Raw genomic sequence first — 22141 nt, forward strand, 5'->3', positions numbered from 1 at the left:
CTTCTAAGTTTAAAATACGATTTTTGAATCAAAAGTAGTCGCCCAAAATCTGATTCGCGTAAAATGGAAAAATCTTCTAAGTTTAAAACTCGATTCTGGAATCAAAGGTAGTCGGCGAAGCGCCGACCTTAACCATGAGAAAAAATGACTGTTAAAACTTGGTGTTGAGTAATGTGAGGTTGGTAGGATCCCGATCGCATGAGGAAAACTCGTTTGAACAACATGACCGTTCAACTTCCGATCTCCACGATGAGTAAAAGTTCTTAGTTAAAGGCTTGTGAAATGTCTGAAGACCTTGCAGTCGCCTAAATACCGATTCCACATTTGATCGCCTAAACTTGGTATCATGTAAAGTGAAAATAATCCAAGTTAAAAATCTATTTTAACTAGATATATTGCCCAAATTCTGACTTTGTTTTATGAGAAAAAATGACTGAGTTTAACCTTTGATCGCTGAAATTCTGACTAAAAAATGTAGAGGCCATATGCCCTAGTTAAAACATAGGATTCGCCCAATCTCCGATTGGTCGGACCGAATATAAGCAACAACGTTGACCTTTAATTGCCAAAACACCAACTTAAATGAGGTATGAAAAATCATACAAGTTTGAAAATCAATCACATGAGAAATTCTTCAAGAGTCCGACTCACTTTGGTGAGAAGATGACCAAGTTAAAGATTCCATTTTGAATACTAGGAGTCGTTCTAATACCGATTTCCCGAGTTTAGAGGGAATTGTCTAGCCTTCTTGAATTATGTTTGCCCAGTCGGATTTTTACCGATCAATCACGAGTTTGGTCTTCGAGTTATTTATACTCGCCCAGTCGGATTTTTACCGATCAATCACTAGTTTGGTCTTCGAGTTATTTATACTCGCCCAGTCGGATTTTTACCGATCAATCACGAGTTTGGTCTTCGAGTTATTTATACTCGCCCAGTCAGATTTTTAGTGATCAATCACGAGTTTGGTGCCTTTAAAATAACACGTGTTAGAAATCATAGAAGAGAAGTAGGGGGTGATATTTATTAAAATTGAGAAATTATTACTTTGTGGTGCCTCGTTAAAAACCTTCTCAGCAAAAAACCCCTCTCATTTTTACGGGGAAAAAATACTGAGTTAGGAAAAGAGTGCACCTAATACAAATGAATAGACTAACTATAATAGAAACGCAAGTTTTCTACGTTCCAAGTCCTCGATATCTTCCCTCCATCCAGAGTCCTCAATCGGTAAGCTCCTTTGCCGACCACGTCGTCAATTTTATAAGGGCCGACCCATTTAGGTGACAATTTGTTCCTCATTTGAGTTAGCTGAGCACGCTTCAAAACGAGGTCTCCTACCACAAAATCCATTGGGATGACCTTTGTATTGTACTTGAAAGTTGCCCTTTTCTGAGCTGCTACTTGATTTATCCGGGCTCTTTCTCTTGTTTCTGTAATCAAATCCAAATCAACTCGTCTTCCTTGATCGGATTCTTCCTCAGAGAAGCACGTTGCTCATATAGAGGGTTCGGTGATTTCAATCAGGATCATCGCATCTGTCCCGTACACTAGATTGAAAGGGGTGTCCTGGGTCGACGAATGAAAAGTCATGTGGTATGACCATAGCACTCGGGGAAGCTCCTCCACCCATGAAGCGCCAGAGTCCTGGACACGCTTTTTCAATCCTGATAGAACAACCTTGTTGGCCGACTCTACTTAGCCATTAGACTGGGGGTGTTCAACGGAAGTAAATGTCATTCGGATACCGATCTCCCGACAGAAATCGCGGACTCTCCCACTTGCAAATTGTGTCCCATTATCTGATACGAGCACTTGAGGAATGCCATATCTGCATATCACATTCTTCCATAAAAATTTCCTTACCCTTTCTGCCGAAATAGTTGCTACTGGCTCCGCCTCGATCCATTTGCTGAAGTAGTCTACAGCCACTATCAAGAATTTTAGCTTTCGTACAGTAATCAGAAATGGACCGAGAATATCAATACCCCACTTGTTGATTGGCCAAGGAGACAGGATTGAATGAATTCGTTTAGCTGGAGAATGGTGCAAGGTTGCATGTCTTTGGCATCTTGGATCCAATTGACGCAGTCGTTTCTCAAAGTCGGCCAAAAATATCCTTCCCGCGCAACTCTATATACTAGAGCTCGTCCTCCGATATGACTTCCACACATGCCGCCATGCACTTCATCCATCACTCTCTGTGCTTGTGATGTAGTCAAACATCTCAAAAGGTGAGTGCTGAAACCCCTTCGATATAACCTTTCATTGATGACTACAAACCTGGGTGACTCCCTTTGTACCAATGACGCCTCCCTTTTGTCCTCTGGCAACTCTCCCCTTGTCAGGTATGCAATATACGGTCCCATCCACGAATCAAGCTCTTCTTGGATGAAAAGAACACTCCCCTGTGGCTCATTAATACTCGGCTAAGCTAAGGTTTCTTGGATCACCGACCGAGTGGCCCCTGGCTTCTTTGTGCTTGCTAACTTAGAGAGGAGATCGGCTCGCGAGTTTTGTTCTCGCGGTACATGGTTAAGTGTAAACTCTCGAAAGTTTTCCGATAAGAGCTTAACCTTTTTCCAGGTACTTAGCCAATTGGGGATCCTTTGCCTGGAAAGTTCCAGCTACTTGCCCCATGATCAACTGAGAGTCACTCCGAGCTGATAAACTCGTTGCCCCCATCTCCTTCGCCAAATTCATTCCTGCTAACAATGCCTCATACTCGGCTTGGTTATTGTTTGCCTAGAATTTAAATCGTAATGATTGCTCCAGCAATATTCCCCCCGGACCCTCCAAGACAATTCCGGCTCCACTTCCTCCTAGATTCTAAGCACCATCCACTGATATAATCTATTGGGTTTCTCCGGCGCTGCCCTCCTCAACAGGAGGGGTCAATTCCATCAGGAAGTCGGCTAAGGCTTGAGCCTTGATTGCTCCTCTCGGCTCATACTTGATGGAGAACTCTGATAATTCAATCGACCACTTCATCATTCTGCCTACCATGTCACGTTTCTGTAAGACTTGTCAAATTGGATGGTCAGTTCGGATAACCACCTCGTAACTCTGGAAGTAGTGTCTCAGCTTCCTCGCGGTAACTAGTATTGCAAGGGCCAGCTTTTCATTCTTCTGGTACCTCGTCTCTGCTCCCTATAAGACCCTACTCACGAAGTAAATAAGAACTTGAGAACCTTCCTGTTCTTGTACAAGAACCGAACTAACTGCTCGGTTGGATGCCGATATGTAAACCAACAAGGGGAGGTTCGGTCGTGGTTTTGTCAAGATCGGTGGCGATGCCAGTGACCTTTTGAGTTTCGTGAAAGCTTCTTCACACTCAGTCGTCCAAGTGAAACGATCGTTCTTCTTCAAACATTGGAAAAGCGGTAACGCCTTATCAGCTGCCCTTGACAAAAAATGAGACAGAGAAGCCATCCTTCCCACTAGTTGTTGAACCTCCTTCACCATAGATGGGCTCCTCATATTGATGATGGCGGAGCACTTGTCGGGGTTTTCTTCGATGCCACGATGAGTTAGTAGAAAACCAAGGAATTTTCCTGCTTGGACCCTGAAAGAGCACTTTTCAGGATTCAACTTGAGTTGGTACTTACCGATAGTATCGAATAATTCCTGTAGGTCGTCAAAATGCCGATCGGTGCTCGCCGACTTCACCACCATGTCATCCACATAAGCTTCCACATTCCGACCCAGCTGATTCACTAAGACCTTGTCCATCATTCATTGATAAGTCGCCCCGCGTTCTTTAGGTTGAACGACATAACCCTGTAACAAAAGTTGGCTTGATTTGCTATGAAGGCTGTCTTGTTTTCATCTGCTGAATGCATGCAAATCTGGTTGTATCCTAAGTAGGCATCCATGAAACTCAGTAACTCGTACCCCGACGCTCCATCAACCAAACAGTCTATGTTGGGCAGCGGGTACGAGTCCTTTGGGCAAGCTTTATTGAGATTGGTAAAGTCTGTACACATTCTCCACTTTCCATTACTCTTGCGAACCATCACCACATTCGCCAACCAGGTCGGATACTGGATTTCTCGGACATGTCCTGCCATTACCAATTTCTTCGTTTCTTCTGCAATGGCCCTTCGTTTCTCCTCTCTAAACTTCCTCCTCTTCTGGATTACTACTTTTGCATTGGGGTCTATAGCTAGCTTGTGGCACAGGAAATCAGGGTCAATGCCAGGCATGTCGCTAGAGTGCCATGCAAATGCCGATGCATTTTCTTTTAGAACCTTGACCAACCTTTCTTCGTTTTCTGGGGTTAAAGAGGTACCGATCTTCACCGTTCTTCCTTCCATCATTGCTACTTCCTTGACATCTTCCACAAGGGCGGGTCGGTGATCAAACTGCCCCATCCTAGGATCCAGCTCAATGGAATGAATGTGTTTTTCAGCTGGTGTAGAATATAAATGCCTTCTCACCTTCAAACTATCCGCGTCACCTTAGGGTGACCTCTTGATCTACTTTGAGGACTCTGACATCCCCATTCGGCAATGGGTACTTCAACTTTAGATGCGATGTTGACACAACGGCCCCTAGTTTGTTCAACGTGGGCCTGACGATGAGTATGTTGTAAGACGATTGAGCATTCACCACTAAGTACCGGATGGTCACTGTGTTCATCTGCGAGCCTTGACTGAAGGTCGTTTCTAGATCAGCATACCTCCTAGCCATAACCTGATCTCCTGCAAAACCTACTAGGGTTCCCATGTAGGGTATCAGTCGATCGTTGGGGATCTTCATTCCCACGAAAGTTCCCAAAAGAGGATGTCGGCCGAGCTTCTCTAGTCGACCAGAACGCGCTTCATGTTATAGCCCACTATCGTCGAAATGACGATAGGATCATCCTCATGAGAAGCTACTCCTTTGTAGTCGGCCTCCGAGAAGGAAATCGTGGGTTGGGGAGGTCGGCGGATTTTCGACACTGACAGGACGGAGCGTGTGTACCTTTTTCGAGCAGCCGAGGTGACTCCTCCTCCTGCAAATCTTCCTGCCACCGTGTTGAAGTCCCCATGAATCGCTTGTTGGTGGACCTCAGATGCCTTTGCTGGGGTGTCCTTCAGGGGGGTCCTCTCTCTATGCATGTCCCTCCTTGCGTCGTCCTGTGCACGTCGATGTCACCTGTCCGATGAGCCCTCCTCCTGTTTTCCTGCCACAAAATTTTTCAGGCGTCCCTCTTTATCAAGCGTTCAATCTGTCTTCCAAGGACAAAACAATTTTCCGTGGAATGCCCATGAGTCCTATGAAATTCACACCAGTCAGTCTTGAAGGGACCCAGCTGGCGCTCCATCGCTGCTGGAAACTCAAACAGCGATGCACTGTTGACATCATGAAGTATCTGCCTCCTAGGGACATTGAGTGGAGTAAACTTTTCTTCCTCGTTGCGTCGTGTCCACTCGCCCCTTGCCCGACCACCATGATCTGCCTGTCGGTAATTACCCTCTTTCATATTGTAACGGTCACGTCGCTTACTCCAATCCGAGCACGGTCGGAGGTGTTTATTGCCCTCCTTGTTGCTTACCCCGTTTCTCGGCTTTCTGCTGCCCTCTTGTTAATTTGTACTTCCTCCATCTTGATGTGACTCAGGGCGAAGGCTCTCACCTCCAACATCGTTTGACAATTCGCTCTCTCCAGCGTGATGTCAAAAGCTCCAGACCTTAAACCCTTCTGGAAAGCGATGACTGCCATCTTTTCATCCAATGACGCTATCCTCAAGGCGACCTCATTTGATAGCAAACTTAGGAGAAGTGATGGATGATCTTCTCCACGGATTTGCTTAGGCCGGATCTTCTTCAATGGAGGCTTGATTCTTCAACTCAAGAACACTTAGAAGCTTAAGAACTCACGAATGCACTCAACCTAGAACTAGGAGGGAAGCATCCAAGCTCAAGCATCAATGGAGAGCACACTTCAAAGAGGAGGATTCTAAGGTGAAATCCTAAGGTTTTGAAGATGAACTCTAAGGGACTTTTGAGAGAGGAAACTCGGCCAATGGCTCACAAATTTCAATTATGATCAAAAGTGAATACAAAAGGTGAAAGAATGGCTTAAGTATGCACGGAATTATGACCCATAGGTGCCTAAACTAAAGCCTCACAAAATGGCGCCTAAAGTTTGAATTCAAATTTGAATTTTGAATTCAAACTTTGGTGCACATGTGTAAGTCCGAAAATTTAGGTGCCAAGGTGCATTTAGGTGTGATTTGAGAGTCATTTAGGGTTAATTTGAGTGGCACATGTTCAGCCACCCATGGTGCTAAACATGTGACTCAAATGTAACTTAAATGACTTCCAAATTAAACCTAATTTAACCTAATTAGCATACTTTAGTATTCCTTGTATTTTCCTATTCTAATGACCTAATTACATTGGTCAAACAATTACAATGGAAAGGAAAAATTACAAGAATGAAAATGAGCCCAATATTGGGTACCAAAAGCCCAAAGGCCCATGAAGCCCAAAACTAGGCCCAACTAGCCTAAAACCTAAAATGCTACTCTATGTGGTCCAAAATACAAGACCAAAATATATGATACCTATACTAACATGATGTATACAAAACATATGAAAATAGCTATAACAAAATATGGCCCATGAAAAGTTCAACTTGGGCCTTCCCAGGCCCATCAGGCCCATTGGGCCCTGACTGGCCCAAACCTTCATGTCTAGCCAACTCCTCTTGGTTCTTTGAGTATGTCACCTCTTGCACTCCAAAGCATGATTCCATCATGCCCTCCCTCTTGAAAAGGATTTGTCCTCAAATCTCGAGGATGAATGGAAGAAGAAAAATTAACACCTACATATAAAACATGCAAGGAATAAGTAGTAACATGATAAGATAAAAGATCATGGATCCTAAGAGGAGTCCTAGTATCTAACCTAACAAAGAAAGATAAAATATTAGACTCTCTAGAAATAGGCTCCTCTTCTAAGCATAACCTAGAAGTAAAACCTAAAAATGTAAGAACACTATGACTAAGACAATGAAAAGACTGATTTTTAAACACTACAATATCTTGCCTAAAGTACCCTAAATGGTATCCTAGGCTTTTCCTAAAATATAAAGAAAATACTACTAAAAAACGTCCTAAACAATTTTGGATTTGATTGTTTATTAGATACTCATAGTCATATAATCTATTTCTGTCTTGTAGGGAAGGAAACATATTAAGTTCAAAAAAATAAGAACTTCCCATAAGATCAAACATAGAATATAGATTATTACAAGTTATATCTACTAAACAATGTAAACCGAAAATTGGGTGCTTTATGAAATCTAAAGAAATACTTCCTTCCTTGTGCACCTTCAAGGAAGTAGTATAAGGAGTAACACTAGGTATAGTCCACTCCTTCTTCACTATATCTCGAAGTTGAGAAGAATTCTTTACTTGAAATTCATTTTGTTCCTCATTCTCAACTTTAAGATAAGTGGCAGCATTAGGATAAGAGTCAAGACTTTTGTGAATAAAGAGAGTTCTTTTTAAGTCTTGTTTGGTCATAAAATAACTCTCTTTTGTCATAAAGGTCTTAGTGGAGTCCCATTTATCCACACTCTTTCCTTCTTTCTTTTCTTTGTTTCTTTTCTTTATCATTTGCTTTTGATCCTCAAACACTTGGGATGGTGTTAAAGGATTAAAAACAATTTCGTTATTTTTATGAGTGAAGGATATTTTGTTAGTGAGGCCATCATGTATAGTTTGTTTATCAAATTGCCATGGCCTACCAAGCAAAATATGACAAGCTTCCATAGGGATCACATCACATAAAACTTTGTCTTTATAATCCCCTATAGAAAACTTGACCTTCACTTGTTGATTCACCTCCAATTCCTCACCTTCATTGAGCCAATGAAGTTTATAAGGGTGAGGGTGAGGAATGGTGGTAAGGGCTAACTTGTTAACCATCCTTGTACTACAACAATTAGAACATGATCCACTATCAACAATGAGAGAACAAGTTCTTTTAGAAACCAAACATCTTGTATGAAAGATGTTCTCTCTTTGAGATAGTGAAGTGGGACAAGGTTGGCTTCCAAGAAGCCTTTTGATCATAAGAAGATCACCATCCACAGGATATAACTTTTCAATTTTAGGATCTTCCTCACTAGTCTCACTACCACTTGAAGTGGTAGAACTAGATTCATCAAGACTACTATAAATGTCTTGTCCTCTCAAAATCATGACCTTTTTAGTTGGACATTGAGAAGCTATATGGCCTCTCCCAAGAAATTTAAAGCATTTGATGTCACTAGTTTTACTACTAGAAGTGACAACATTTTTATCATTTTCTTTTTCTTTTTCTTGACTTTTACTAGAGCTTTTAGAAGAGTCATATTGACCCTCCCTCTTGTAGTCATTCTTGATATAAGAGTTAGCTTGAGTTTTTCCTTTTAAAGAATTTTTCCTTAAATTTTTTTGTTCCACCCTTATACAAAGTTGGACCAAATCATCAAGGTCCCTATAAGGGAGTAACTCAACTCTATCTCTTATGTCAAAATTTAGACCACTCAAAAACCTAGCAATGGTCAATCTTTCCTCTTCCCTTATGCCAGCCCTCATGAGATACAACTCCATCTTTTGTCTATACTCCTCAACACTCATATTCTTTTGTTGGAGTCTTTGGAGCTTATCCATAAGCTCCCTACTATAATAAGAAGGTATGTGCCTTCTTCTCATAGCACTCCTCAACTCATTCCAATAAGTGATTGGAGGGTCATTGTGAAGTCTTCTCTCTCTCTCTAAGGATGTCCACCAATACATAGCTTGTCCTTGGAAAGCTAAGGTGGCCAAGGGAACTTTTCTTTCTTCACCTACTTGGTGACAAGTGAAGATTTGCTCCACTTTCATTTCCCAATCCAAGTAGGCATCCACATCTTCTTTTCCATGAAAGTAAGGGAGATCAACCCTTGATTCCCTCACTTTGTTTTCTTTAATGACTCTCCTAGGATGAGGTTGATAGTATGCATCCATGTTCAAACTACCATCATATTCTTGGCTTTGAGAATCATTGGAGCTCTTGGTTGAGCTCCTAGAAGAACCTTTTGGACTTTTATTTTTATTCAATCTTTTCAAAAGTTTTTCTTCTCGTTGCTTAATCTTTTGAATCTCTTGTTCTAAAGCCATGATTTGTACTTCCTTTTCAAGTTTTTCTTTTTGTTTTTGAAGTATTTCATCATGCTTCCAAAGTTTTAGTGCCTCAACCTCCTTGACAATTCTTTTAAAACTTTTAGGAGATTCAAAGTCACTACTACTTTGAGAATGTTGACTCATGATTAAGCAATAAGATTTTATATGTTATGCAAAAAGTTATAAAATGTTTTTGGTATTTTCTAGGAATGAAAATAGCACTTGGAAGTCTAAGTGTACAAGTTGCACTATCAAGGGAGGTGAGCTACAAAGAGCCACTTAATAACCAAGCCTTTTCAAGTGGAAATCACTAAACTCCTTTGTGGTACTTCCAATTCCCCAAAACTTTTCACAAAAATTTTGAATGCTTTTTCACAAATTGTTTGTTTTTGAGACTAAACTAAACGTGAGCAAGTAAATCTACACAAGTCTAGACGTTTCAAGGCAGCAAAATAAAGCAATTAAAAGACAAAGAACTTAAAGGAATCAAGATAAGTAACTAGTCGGGTTCCCTAAGTGGAAGCTTGAAACATATGAAATTTCCAAGCCACTTCCACTAGCACTACACGTGAGGATGCTAACAAGGATTTAGATATACCTGACCAGCTTCTTAATACTCCCTCCAAGCTTTACAAATTGATTTTAAAATACAAGAGAGATTGCAAAATTTAAACTAGCCTAGAAAGCAATAAATGGCGGTTTTGGTGACCAATTTAGTGACGGATTGTTGTGCAAATTTTCCAACACTTAATCAAGTGTTTAATCCGCCACTGTCGCCACCGGCCCGAAACGGGCTTTCGGCATTCGCGAAGGATGGTTGGACTCTTTTATTTTGGTTTTGAAAATGTATTGGATTATTAGAATGACTTGTTCTCAAACTGAGACCTTGTCGATCTTATCCAATTTATTTATTTAAAGTCTCACTAATCCATATTAATCCCAAGCGGGACCCTCCATGGTTTAGTGGTTTTCGCAAAAGGAGGGTTCGTGGAGTCGCCACCAATGTTTTACTCAAAACATTGGAAAAAGGGATAAGGCAATTGATTTAAAAATCAACTTTGGCCGCTACAACCAGAGTTGGGTAAGGGAGTCGGTTACGCGTGGGGAAGGTGTTAGCACCCCACGACGCCCCTTTCGGGTTCCCTATGACAGATTATTTTTAAAAGAACAGTGTAAAATTACTAAATTACCCCTATTTATTCTAAGCAATTATAAATTGACTATCTACATGATGACAGTTTAAATATGCACACAGAAAGCAGTAAAAGGAAGGATTGAAGGGAAACCTCTTGAAGCGTGCTTTTATATATTGAAAGAACTGCGAAGCGTTTTTGGCGTTCCCTCGCTCTACAAGCCCGCTCCTCGCTCTCCTAGAACAAAATTTTTACTAAGGGAATCAAAAAGATTTCCCCTCGACTAGATTCGATCCTCAAGCAAAATGGCTCGGGGCTCAAGAACTTCGTCGGATCGACTCCCAGAGAGATTTCTAGGGCAGAACACTGCTCAAAAACCCCAGAATACTCAAGGAGGGAGTCAAAACTGTGTGAAAAAGTGTCAAATGACGTCCAATTGACGTCATATTTATAGGGAATAGGCGCAGTACGGCCTACAGGGCCAATACGGCCGTATTGAAATTTTTGAACTTCAATACGGTCGTATTGGAGTTCAATACGGTCGTATTGAAAGTCAGAAATTTCAATACGCCCGTATTGAGTTCGCAGCGGTCGTATTGAAGTGTCAATACGGTTGTACTGACTTCAGTACGGCCGTATTGAAGCTTCAATACGGCCGTATTAAGTTCAGTACGGCCGTATTGGGCTTTTTCCCTCCACTTCCTTATTTTTAGCTATTCTAAGACCTCTAGACCTACAGAGAACCCTCCTAGGGCCTTCGAGGAGTCCTTCTGGCTGATTATCCTTCAGTCTTCGAGAGTCTTCAAGCTTTATTTCCGACCCGGACAATTTTAGGGGTCTACAGCTGCCCCCCCTTTACTTAGTCGGACGGCCTTTTGGTATACCGGCTGACAAGTAAAGGAGTTGACCCAATTGTCCGGGTATTGTGCCGACCTTCTGACTTGTAGCGTCTTCCGGTGGGAAAATGTTGAGTAGCCTCTCCAGGTGGGTGCATACTTCGGCGCTTCTGACATCCTCGGTAGCTGAGTTTACCTTCTCCAAGGCCAACTTCACTCGACGCCCGAGCCGGAAGTTGGACATCAACGCGCCTCTGATGACGCTGATGGTTGAGTACCGCCTCTCCAGGCTCAGCTTCACTCTTTGTTCGAGCCGGAAGCTAAGTACCTTTGTGACGACGGTGAGCGGTGTGAGTTTCGCCTCTCCAGGCTTAGTCTCGCTCTTTGTTCGAGCCGGAAACCAAGCACCTTTGCGACGACGGTGAGCAGTGTGAGTTTTGCCTCTCCAGGCCTTGCTTTGCTTGTTGCCCAAGCTGGAAGCTGTGAGTACCGTCTCTCCAGGCTTAACTTCACTCTTTGTTCGAGCCGGAAGCTAAGTACCCTTGTGACAACGGTAAGCAGTGTGAGTTTTGCCTCTCCAGGCCTTGCTTTGCTTGTTGCCCAAGCTGGAAGCTGTAAGTACCGTCCTTCCAGGCTTAGCTTCACTCTTTGTTTGAGCCGGAAACTAAGTACCTTTGTGACAACGGTAAGCGGTGAGTACCCCTTTTCCAGAGATAGCTTCTCTCATTGCCCGAGCCGGAAGCTACATACCTCCGTGTTTGTGACGACGGGGTAGCGTGAATATCTCCTTTCCAGGGATTTGGTGATGATTTTGTCTCCACAGTCCACGATGCTGCTTCGACGGTTGTTTTTTTGATTTTTGTGCCGCTGAGGGCTGGATAACGCAGGGATCCGTCTAGGGGATGTGCAGTCATTCACAGGTTCCTGTGCCCCAACTTGCATTGCATTGTTGGTACCCTTGGGGAATTTCTGACTCCTTGGGGTATAGACACAAAGATGCTCTTTCTGATGTGAGCGGTGCCTTATGATTGGCTGACGTCCTTTCGACGTTGGTGGAGTATCCCGGTTATCCTTGTTCGGGTAACTCTTTTTGATTTTCTGATTTTTCGCTGCCTCTGTGTAGGCTGTTATCCGCTGGGGATTCTGGATGTTGATTTTGATTTTGGTGCCACTGAGGGCTGGATAATGCAGGGATCCGTCTACGGGATGTGCAGTCATTCACAGGTTCCTGTGCCCCAACTTGCGTTGCATTGTTGGTACCCATGGGGAATTTCTGACTCCTTGGGGTGTAGACACAGATGCTCTTTCTCTCTGAGTCGAGCGATGCCTTATGTTTGGCTGACGTCCTTTTGACGTAGGTGGAGTATCCCGGTTATCCTTATTCGGGTAACTCTTTTTAATTTTTGGATTTTGTTGCCTCTGTGTAGGCTGTTATCCGCTAGGGATGTTGACATGTTGATTTTTTTGACTGGCCTCTTCTGTTAGGCAGATAGTCTTGATGTTCGATGTTTTGGCGGGATGCCAAATTCCGCTTGGGGAATTTTATTAATCTTTTTGATTTTCTTCCCCTTTTGTGGGGATGCCTCTTGGATAGGCGATCATCCGCTGGGGATTGATGTTGATTGGCCTCTTTTGTTTAGGCAGATCATCTTGACGTTCATTTGTTAGGCTGAGAGCCAAATTCCACTTGGGGAATAGTTTATTGGTCTTCCTTTTGAAGAGATGCCTCTTTAGTAGGCGATTGGGGATTTGAAGTTTTTATTCATCCCAGAGTATTATTTAGAAAGCCTCTTCAGGCTTAGCTTCACTCAATGCCTGAGTCGGAGAGCTACTTTCCACTGAGGAAGTCTGAAGTCCTTTGACTTGGATATATTACTTGGATGATCGTACTTCCTTTGGGAGATTTTGACGATCTTGCTTGATAACTCTTGCTGGGGATTTTGAATCCAAGAGCATGAGTTGAGGTTTCCTCTGGGGAGTATTGTTTTTGCGAGCCTCTCCAGGCTCAATTATTCTTTGATGTGGAGTATTATTTTGGCGAGCCTCTCCAGGCTCAATTATTCTGAATGAGTATTGTTTCGGCAAGCCTCTCCAGGCTCAGTTATTTCGAAAGATGTGAAATCTTTGTCTTTTTTCTGTCGACTTTTGACTTTTTCTGTATGTTTGTCTTTTTTGTCATTTTTTGGCTTTTTCTGTATTTTTGCCTTTTTTGTCATTTTTTGGCTTTTTCTGTATTTTTGCCTTTTCTGTTGTTTTTCAGCTTTTTCTGTACAGAAATGTCTCAGTTATTATGAGAGAGTATTATTTCGGCGAGCCTCTCCAGGCTCAGTTATTTTGAGAGTATTATTTCGGCGAGCCTCTCCAGGCTCAGTTATTCTGAAAGAGTATTATTTCGGCAAGCCTCTCCAGGCTCAGTTATTTTGAGAGTATTATTTCGGCGAGCCTCTCCAGGCTCAATTATTCTGAAAGAGTATTATTTCGGCAAGCCTCTCCAGGCTCGGTTATTTTGAGAGTATTATTTCGGCGAGCCTCTCCAGGCTCAATTATTTTGAGAGTATTCTTTCGGCAAGCCTCTCCAGGCTCAGTTATTCTGTATGACGCTGTTGATTTTCTGAATCTTTGCATTTTGTTTGCTGCTGTCATACACAAGCAATTTTTCTATTTTTCTATTTTATGCAATTGCCTCATGATGAGGTCTTTGAATGTGCAATTAATGTGCGCGATGCACAAAATGCAAGTTTAATTATTTTATTTTTGGAAAAAATGAATCGCTCCCCTTATCCTCTTCTTCTTGGAGGAATTTTGTCATTGATGTGAGGGAGGATTTCTGTTATTGCCAATACGGCCGTTATTCATTTCAGTATGCCCGTATTGAATTGAAAATTTGTTCATAACCCTAATTTTGGTACGGGCGTACTGAACATGATACGGGCGTATTGTTTTTCTGAGGTTTATATTTTTTGTTTTTTCAATAAACAGAGAATAAGCGATCTTCCAGTACACCTATCATCTGTATGCATGTATGCAGTATGATGCACCTAATTCTATTTGATTCTTTTTTTTCAAAAGAATTAACCGATGCGTTTTTGTGTTTGGATTTTGCCATTCCTCCAGACGGACTGTGCTCTGCCGACTTCTGTAACCGAGGAATGATGCGTATTATATTTGAGATTTGGTGTCATCAACCAAATGATTCTTCCCTTTCTTTAGAAGATGTGTCAACCCTCCTATTGACCACTATATCTCCATGTTTCCACTAGATTATTCAAAAATCATTTGGGACAAGAGAGAAAAGAAGGAAAGGATATATTTTCAAAGGTTTGTGTTTTAGAGGGGATTATTTTATTTTTAAAAAATGGTTTTTGTAAGAATGGCTGGCCATGGTAGGCTTATGTGTTTAGGCTTGTTCGATTAAACACTTATGAGGTTAAGCACATCTTTGTTATTAATGATTGTGTTTTGACAACTTGGATAGCTTTTCTTGAGCCCCTTGTTGAATTCAATTGATGGTACCATCATGGATTTATTTTGTTTTTCTTTTTTTGACGGCCCTAACTTTTGCCTAAAACACCCATTTGTGATGTCTTAGCGGGCTTTTGTTTTTGTTCATTATTTTGTAACCCTAATTTTTGCCTAGGTCACCCTTTTGTGGGATTCCTAGCGGGTCTTTTGCTCTTATTTTTGTGCAGCCCCCTTTTTGGGTTTCCTGCCGAGCTTTTTGTTTTTTAGGATTTTTGTCCTGAATGGATTTATTTTATCCATGACGGCACTTATTGAGGCCAAGAAAAGGTGCTCCAAGTTGACACACACACTTCCACATAAAAATGATGCGGGTTTATTATTATTAAGATGATTTAAACCTCATTCATGTTTATTCAAACAGGGTTAAAATAATGTGGTCTAGAATTTTATTGCAAGCGAGAAAAGAAGCAATAAAGAATTAATGAAGAATGATTTTATTATAATCGCAGCGGAAACATGTGCCCTATCGAGGCTCGGGGGTCGGGCTGTCCCCGAGGAGTGATCTCTAATAGTCACTGAGTCTATACATCCCTATCGGAAGGAAAAAAATATTTTGACGACGACGACCGGCCTTGACGCTTGTGAACCGGCCTTCCTAAAGATCTGGCTTAAAGAACGTCGAGAAGGATCTTGATTCCTCTTCGTTCTTTGATCTTTAACAGGGTTGTATCCTAACCCTTGTTTCCCCGGATTATCCTTGATAATGGGTAGCTCCGGGATTCCTTGGGAGTCCTTGCCTAATCCTTGTCCTGGCAAGTATCCGTTCTTTGTGAGCATATGAGCTACCTTCTTCATTTCTCGAGGAAACGTTTCAACATTGGCAATTTCCAATGCTTGGAAGGCGGTTTCCAAAGCTTCCTCTGCTGCATCCACATAAGGTATGTTGGATGGCTTGCTGATGAGTATGTCATCTTCAGCTTGTACAGTCACCAGCTTGTCACCCACAATGAATTTGACTTTCTGGTGGAGCGTAGAAGGTACAGCTTTCGCATCATGAATCCAAGGTCGGCCGAGGAGACAGCTGTATGCAGGAGTGATGTCCATCACTTGGAATTCGACATTAAAGATAGTGGGTCCAATTTGGATTGGAAGATTGATCTCTCCCACCACTTCTCTTTTAGAACCATCGAAGGCTCGAACGATCATGTTGCTCGGGCGCATTTGGACTCCCTTGATTGCCAATTGCTTGAGCGTTCTTTTTGGCATCACATTCAAGGAAGATCCATTATCTACCAAGACTTTAGCGATGTGATACTCCTTGCACTTTATAGAGATGTGCAAGGGTTTGTTGTGGTTTGATCCCTCGGCGGGGATTTCTTCATCGATGAAGGTGAGGTGATCATTAGCCTTGATGTGACTAACAATCCCCTCAAACTCGTCTTGGGAGATTGTGTGCGACACATATGCCTCGTTCAAGACTTTCAACAGATCTTGTCGATGCGGTTCGGAGCTTCGGATCAACGACGACAGCGTAATCTTTGCTGGCGTCTTATGAAGTTGATCCACGATGGAGTACTCGCTCTGTCGGATATATTTTAACAGCTCGTCTGTCTCCTCCTCGGATTCTTTTTCCTCGGTTTTCTTTTCTTCTTTTTCTTTATTCTTGGGGGCTTTATCATGAAGATCTTCGGGAGTGTAGATCCTGCCACTCCTAGTCATGCCCCCAAGTCCAACGATGTTGGAGATATCGCTGTCGGCAGAAGAGTGGATGTCGTATATCCATGGCACAGCCTTATTTGATTTGCAAGGGAAAGGCCTTGGAACTGTGATCCTTAATGGTGTTGGACCTTCCCCTTTGTTTGTCTTGATTACCAACAATGGAGTTGATGTGCGCTTGCTTGGCGCGGTTGTTGGCTTACACTTAATAACAAATGGCGTGCGATCCATCTTGAACATACGCATCGATTATTTCTTTCTTTTTATTAATGTTTATTAATGAATTACTAGGAGAGATGTATGAATGACTCCTAGATCTCTCCATGATCTATATGCATGATATGAGATGATGAAGGTTGAATATGCATGCATAGTGTTTATTCAACTAAGCATTATCATGTTTTTAGGATGTTCCTAAGATGATGCATGATATTGCTTGGTCTGGATAAATAACCCTTTTTTTCTTTTTTTGGGTATTTTTTATTTTATATATTTTTTGTATTTTTTTGGGTGAAAAGGGAAACTACCTATATGAATGTGATGAAGGTAGATGTTAACACCGTATAATGGAAGATTCTTATTCCTATTTATTCTTATTTTTAAAAGAATAGGAATGTTGTATGTTTAAAGAAATGCAATGTATGCTCAAACAATTTCACATAAACAATGCACAAACAATTCACTCATCCACGAACAGTCACGAGCGAATCACGAGGTAGGGGTCTCCTGCAGAAATGGTGCATATTCAAGGTAGGTTCTAACTGTTCTCACCAGTCCAAGGCCCCCAAGGTGCCCCCATTATAGGGACCCAATTCCTCTCGTCGTAGGTCGATGGAAAGTTCCAACGCACCGTCGGACTCAAGTTCATGGTTATCACCTTGAGTGATGTTTTCCGACAACGGTCTACGGGCACCTATAGACCCATTCGACAACCGGCCGTACTAACATCCACTCCCTATGGTTAATCACTCATGCCCCCGGGTATAGAGGGAACTGTTGTGTGCAAAGGTTTGTGTACAGTTTTTATTTCAAACAATTGCGTAAATTTAAAAATACAACAGTTATTAAAGCCAAATAGATAAACATGTTATCATACAAGTGAGGGGTAATAAAGTAATTTTAACTATTATTTGTTAAAAATAATCTGTCACTAAATGGGACTGACTCTCGAGGCTTCCCCAGTGGAGTCGCCATCTGTCGCCACCGGCCCGAAACGGGCTTTCGGCATTCGCGAAGGATGGTTGGACTCTTTTATTTTGGTTTTGAAAATGTATTGGATTATTAGAATGACTTGTTCTCAAACTGAGACCTTGTCGATCTTATCCAATTTATTTATTTAAAGTCTCACTAATCCATATTAATCCCAAGCGGGACCCTCCATGGTTTAGTGGTTTTCGCAAAAGGAGGGTTCGTGGAGTCGCCACCAATGTTTTACTCAAAACATTGGAAAAAGGGATAAGGCAATTGATTTAAAAATCAACTTTGGCCGCTACAACCAGAGTTGGGTAAGGGAGTCGGTTACGCGTGGGGAAGGTGTTAGCACCCCACGACGCCCCTTTCGGGTTCCCTATGACAGATTATTTTTAAAAGAACAGTGTAAAATTACTAAATTACCCCTATTTATTCTAAGCAATTATAAATTGACTATCTACATGATGACAGTTTAAATATGCACACAGAAAGCAGTAAAAGGAAGGATTGAAGGGAAACCTCTTGAAGCGTGCTTTTATATATTGAAAGAACTGGGAAGCGTTTTTGGCGTTCCCTCGCTCTACAAGCCCGCTCCTCGCTCTCCTAGAACAAAATTTTTACTAAGGGAATCAAAAAGATTTCCCCTCGACTAGATTCGATCCTCAAGCAAAATGGCTCGGGGCTCAAGAACTTCGTCGGATCGACTCCCAGAGAGATTTCTAGGGCAGAACACTGCTCAAAAACCCCAGAATACTCAAGGAGGGAGTCAAAACTGTGTGAAAAAGTGTCAAATGACGTCCAATTGACGTCATATTTATAGGGAATAGGCGCAGTACGGCCTACAGGGCCAATACGGCCGTATTGAAATTTTTGAACTTCAATACGGTCGTATTGGAGTTCAATACGGTCGTATTGAAAGTCAGAAATTTCAATACGCCCGTATTGAGTTCGCAGCGGTCGTATTGAAGTGTCAATACGGTTGTACTGACTTCAGTACGGCCGTATTGAAGCTTCAATACGGCCGTATTAAGTTCAGTACGGCCGTATTGGGCTTTTTCCCTCCACTTCCTTATTTTTAGCTATTCTAAGACCTCTAGACCTACAGAGAACCCTCCTAGGGCCTTCGAGGAGTCCTTCTGGCTGATTATCCTTCAGTCTTCGAGAGTCTTCAAGCTTTATTTCCGACCCGGACAATTTTAGGGGTCTACAGCCACTAATCCTTCAATATGATGCTACTGGACCTGCAAAAGAAACACAACAAAGAGGTTAATGGTGGCTGACTCACAAGGTGAAAGGAATGGTCACTCAAGTGAAGGAAGTTTAGGAGATGTTTTGGTCACTAAATTAGGTCAAATTTTTAGGTCTTAGTGTCCAAACTTTTCCTACTCTTTGTTGAGCAATGCTTGATCCTTGAGCAAGGATTTGAGGCCACTTCCAGAACAGGGAAATTATTGAAAGAAAACTAGACAAGCAATAAAGCACAATTTGGAAAGCTTATACCAAAAGTTAAGAGTAATATGTATATATGACAAGACTCAAAGAGGTTCAACAAGTAAAACTGGAAAATAAGACTCCAAATAAAGCTAGCACTCAGTTAGGAATGTTCCTAGATAGGTACTAGAGTAGATGAACAAAACAAAAAAATTTTGAAAGCAATTGGATAAGTATAGCACAAGTAGTAGTCAAAACAATAACAAGGAATCAAGTGATTTTTCACCAATGTACACCTCTCGGCTTTTTCACTTTAAAATGCTTTCTCTAATTTTTTTTTTAATTCTTTCTTTTTCTATATTCAAGTTAAGAGTCCAGAGAGTATATTTGCCTTTTGTTTCAAATTTTTCTAAGATTCCAAGCTATAGAAACCGTGACTACAAGTTAGACAAAAATTCAAGTGAAAACAAGGAAAGTAGTGCACTAGTTTTTAGGTTTTGTCTTGGATTCTTTTGTACACTTTTCTTCTTTGAATATTTGTACTTTTCTTTTGATTTAGGCTCTGTTTTTGTCTCTGTTTTCAGCCTATTTACTTTTTAAAATTTGAATCCAAAAGATAGTGCACTAGAAGTAAGATTAAGCACTTGAAATTTTGAGTCACAAAATTTTTTATAAGATTTTTCAATGGAAATGTGATTTGAAAACTTAAGACACAATGGAAACCTAACTCTAAAGAAACTTACTAGAACTAATAGCAAGTTATGAACACAATAAGGTAAAAGAAAAAGCACATATAGGAGGCAAGAACAATAAGCAAACCGAGAACAACAAATTGATGAACAAGACACAAAGAAATTTAGGTCAACATGCTATTCAAGGAATTTTAAGACATATAAAGACTACACAAACATACTAAGACAAAACATGGATTAAAAACCAAAATCTAAATGCAATGTATGCAGTCCAATCACGGACACATATTAGGAATGGAGAGACTCAAAATTAAAATAAAAAACAAGCACAAGCTAATAGGTCGTAAACAAGTTGATTAAGGAAGAAATTCAAGAACAATCAACCAATGGATCTATGGAACAAAATATGATAAAAAGCATGTAGATCCGAAAAGAAACTCAAACAAGACACTTAGAACACAAAGAACACAAAAACAATCGGACCAAAACAAGATGAAGAACTTATCTCCTTGAAGACCTTGCTCTTGATACCAAAAATGATAGCAAACTTAGGAGAAGTGATGGATGATCTTCTCCACGGATTTGCTTAGGCCGGATCTTCTTCAATGGAGGCTTGATTCTTCAACTCAAGAACACTTAGAAGCTTAAGAACTCACGAATGCACTCAACCTAGAACTAGGAGGGAAGCATCCAAGCTCAAGCATCAATGGAGAGCACACTTCAAAGAGGAGGATTCTAAGGTGAAATCCTAAGGTTTTGAAGATGAACTCTAAGGGACTTTTGAGAGAGGAAACTCGGCCAATGGCTCACAAATTTCAATTATGATCAAAAGTGAATACAAAAGGTGAAAGAATGGCTTAAGTATGCACGGAATTATGACCCATAGGTGCCTAAACTAAAGCCTCACAAAATGGCGCCTAAAGTTTGAATTCAAATTTGAATTTTGAATTCAAACTTTGGTGCACATGTGTAAGTCCGAAAATTTAGGTGCCAAGGTGCATTTAGGTGTGATTTGAGAGTCATTTAGGGTTAATTTGAGTGGCACATGTTCAGCCACCCATGGTGCTAAACATGTGACTCAAATGTAACTTAAATGACTTCCAAATTAAACCTAATTTAACCTAATTAGCATACTTTAGTATTCCTTGTATTTTCCTATTCTAATGACCTAATTACATTGGTCAAACAATTACAATGGAAAGGAAAAATTACAAGAATGAAAATGAGCCCAATATTGGGTACCAAAAGCCCAAAGGCCCATGAAGCCCAAAACTAGGCCCAACTAGCCTAAAACCTAAAATGCTACTCTATGTGGTCCAAAATACAAGACCAAAATATATGATACCTATACTAACATGATGTATACAAAACATATGAAAATAGCTATAACAAAATATGGCCCATGAAAAGTTCAACTTGGGCCTTCCCAGGCCCATCAGGCCCATTGGGCCCTGACTGGCCCAAACCTTCATGTCTAGCCAACTCCTCTTGGTTCTTTGAGTATGTCACCTCTTACACTCCAAAGCATGATTCCATCATCATTGAACCTTTGCGAAAAACCCTTCAGCAACTCCTCGCGTTGTTGTTTGAGGTCGAACAAGTCCGATGTGATAGGTGGTTTCTTCTTGTTAGTGGTGAACTGTGCCATGAAGAGCCGACTAAAGACATCAAAGTCGGTGATTGATCGGTCAGGGAGACCACTAAACCAATCAAGTGCTGCCTTCTTGAGCGTTCCCATGAACAGCTTGTAGCGGACTTCCATACTCCCTCCACAAATCAGCATCTGAGCTCGAAAATCCATCAAGTGCTGACTGGGATCCTGAGTTCCATCGAAAGGCTCGACTTGGGGAACCCAATGATCCCTCAGGATGGTCTCGACCTCTATGGCTTCCGAGAAAGGTCAAAAATCCCTAGGGACTTCCATCATGACATCTTCCTCCACCGTCCTGGCGCTGGCCACTATCATGGCTTGCATCTCATCCGCTCGCCTCCTGATCTCTTCATTCTCTCGTTGAATGGCCGCCTCTCTCTCCCTGGATCGTGCATTCTCCTCCCTTAAGCCATTGATCAATGCCATCATCTCCTCCATAGTAGGATGTTGTGAGTTGTTATTTGATGTGCCACCTCTTGCCATGGTAAAGTGCAGGTTCTTCTGTATTACTTGGGGCGTAGGAAAAGTTTCACCATAGCCCCACGGTGGGCGCCAAAATGTTCCGGCCAAAGGGTGGAATAGGGTTTCTTCCTAGGTTAAGCCTTAGATCCAGAGCATTCAAAAGTGTACTCTGCCTTCTCAACTCTAGGGTTTTTGGTTTTATAGTTTCTTGTTTACGGGCCTCATGGGCCCCGAGAATGTAGGGATTTCTTTAACCGTTCTAATTTGGAAAATACTTGGTAAGTAAAGGTGGGGCCTCGCCCTTGCTATCGGATAGCTTCTTCGTGCGAAGGTTGGATCGGCCCTTGACCGACTAGGCCCACACGGGGTGTCTAGTCAGATAATGACTGGGTAGGCTCTTATAGGCGAGTAAGATCGGTACTTGACTA

The 22141-nt window shown here is 41.6% G+C and overlaps 1 protein-coding gene across 1 annotated transcript; it reads right to left on the reverse strand.

The window, feature by feature from the left end:
* Nucleotides 1-5532: 5532 nt before the first annotated feature.
* LOC145958632 (uncharacterized) lies at nucleotides 5533-21401 on the reverse strand. Its single transcript, XM_083076138.1, has 2 exons — nucleotides 21161-21401; nucleotides 5533-5720 (listed from the first exon to the last, which is right to left on the reverse strand). The coding sequence occupies exons 1-2, from the start codon at nucleotides 21399-21401 to the stop codon at nucleotides 5533-5535; spliced, it is 429 nt and encodes a 142-aa protein (XP_082932264.1).
* Nucleotides 21402-22141: the final 740 nt, after the last annotated feature.

Source organism: Cajanus cajan, chromosome 6 (assembly GCF_000230855.2).
Source record: "Cajanus cajan strain Asha chromosome 6, NIPB_CcT2T_4, whole genome shotgun sequence".
Classification (NCBI taxonomy): Eukaryota; Viridiplantae; Streptophyta; class Magnoliopsida; order Fabales; family Fabaceae; genus Cajanus; species Cajanus cajan.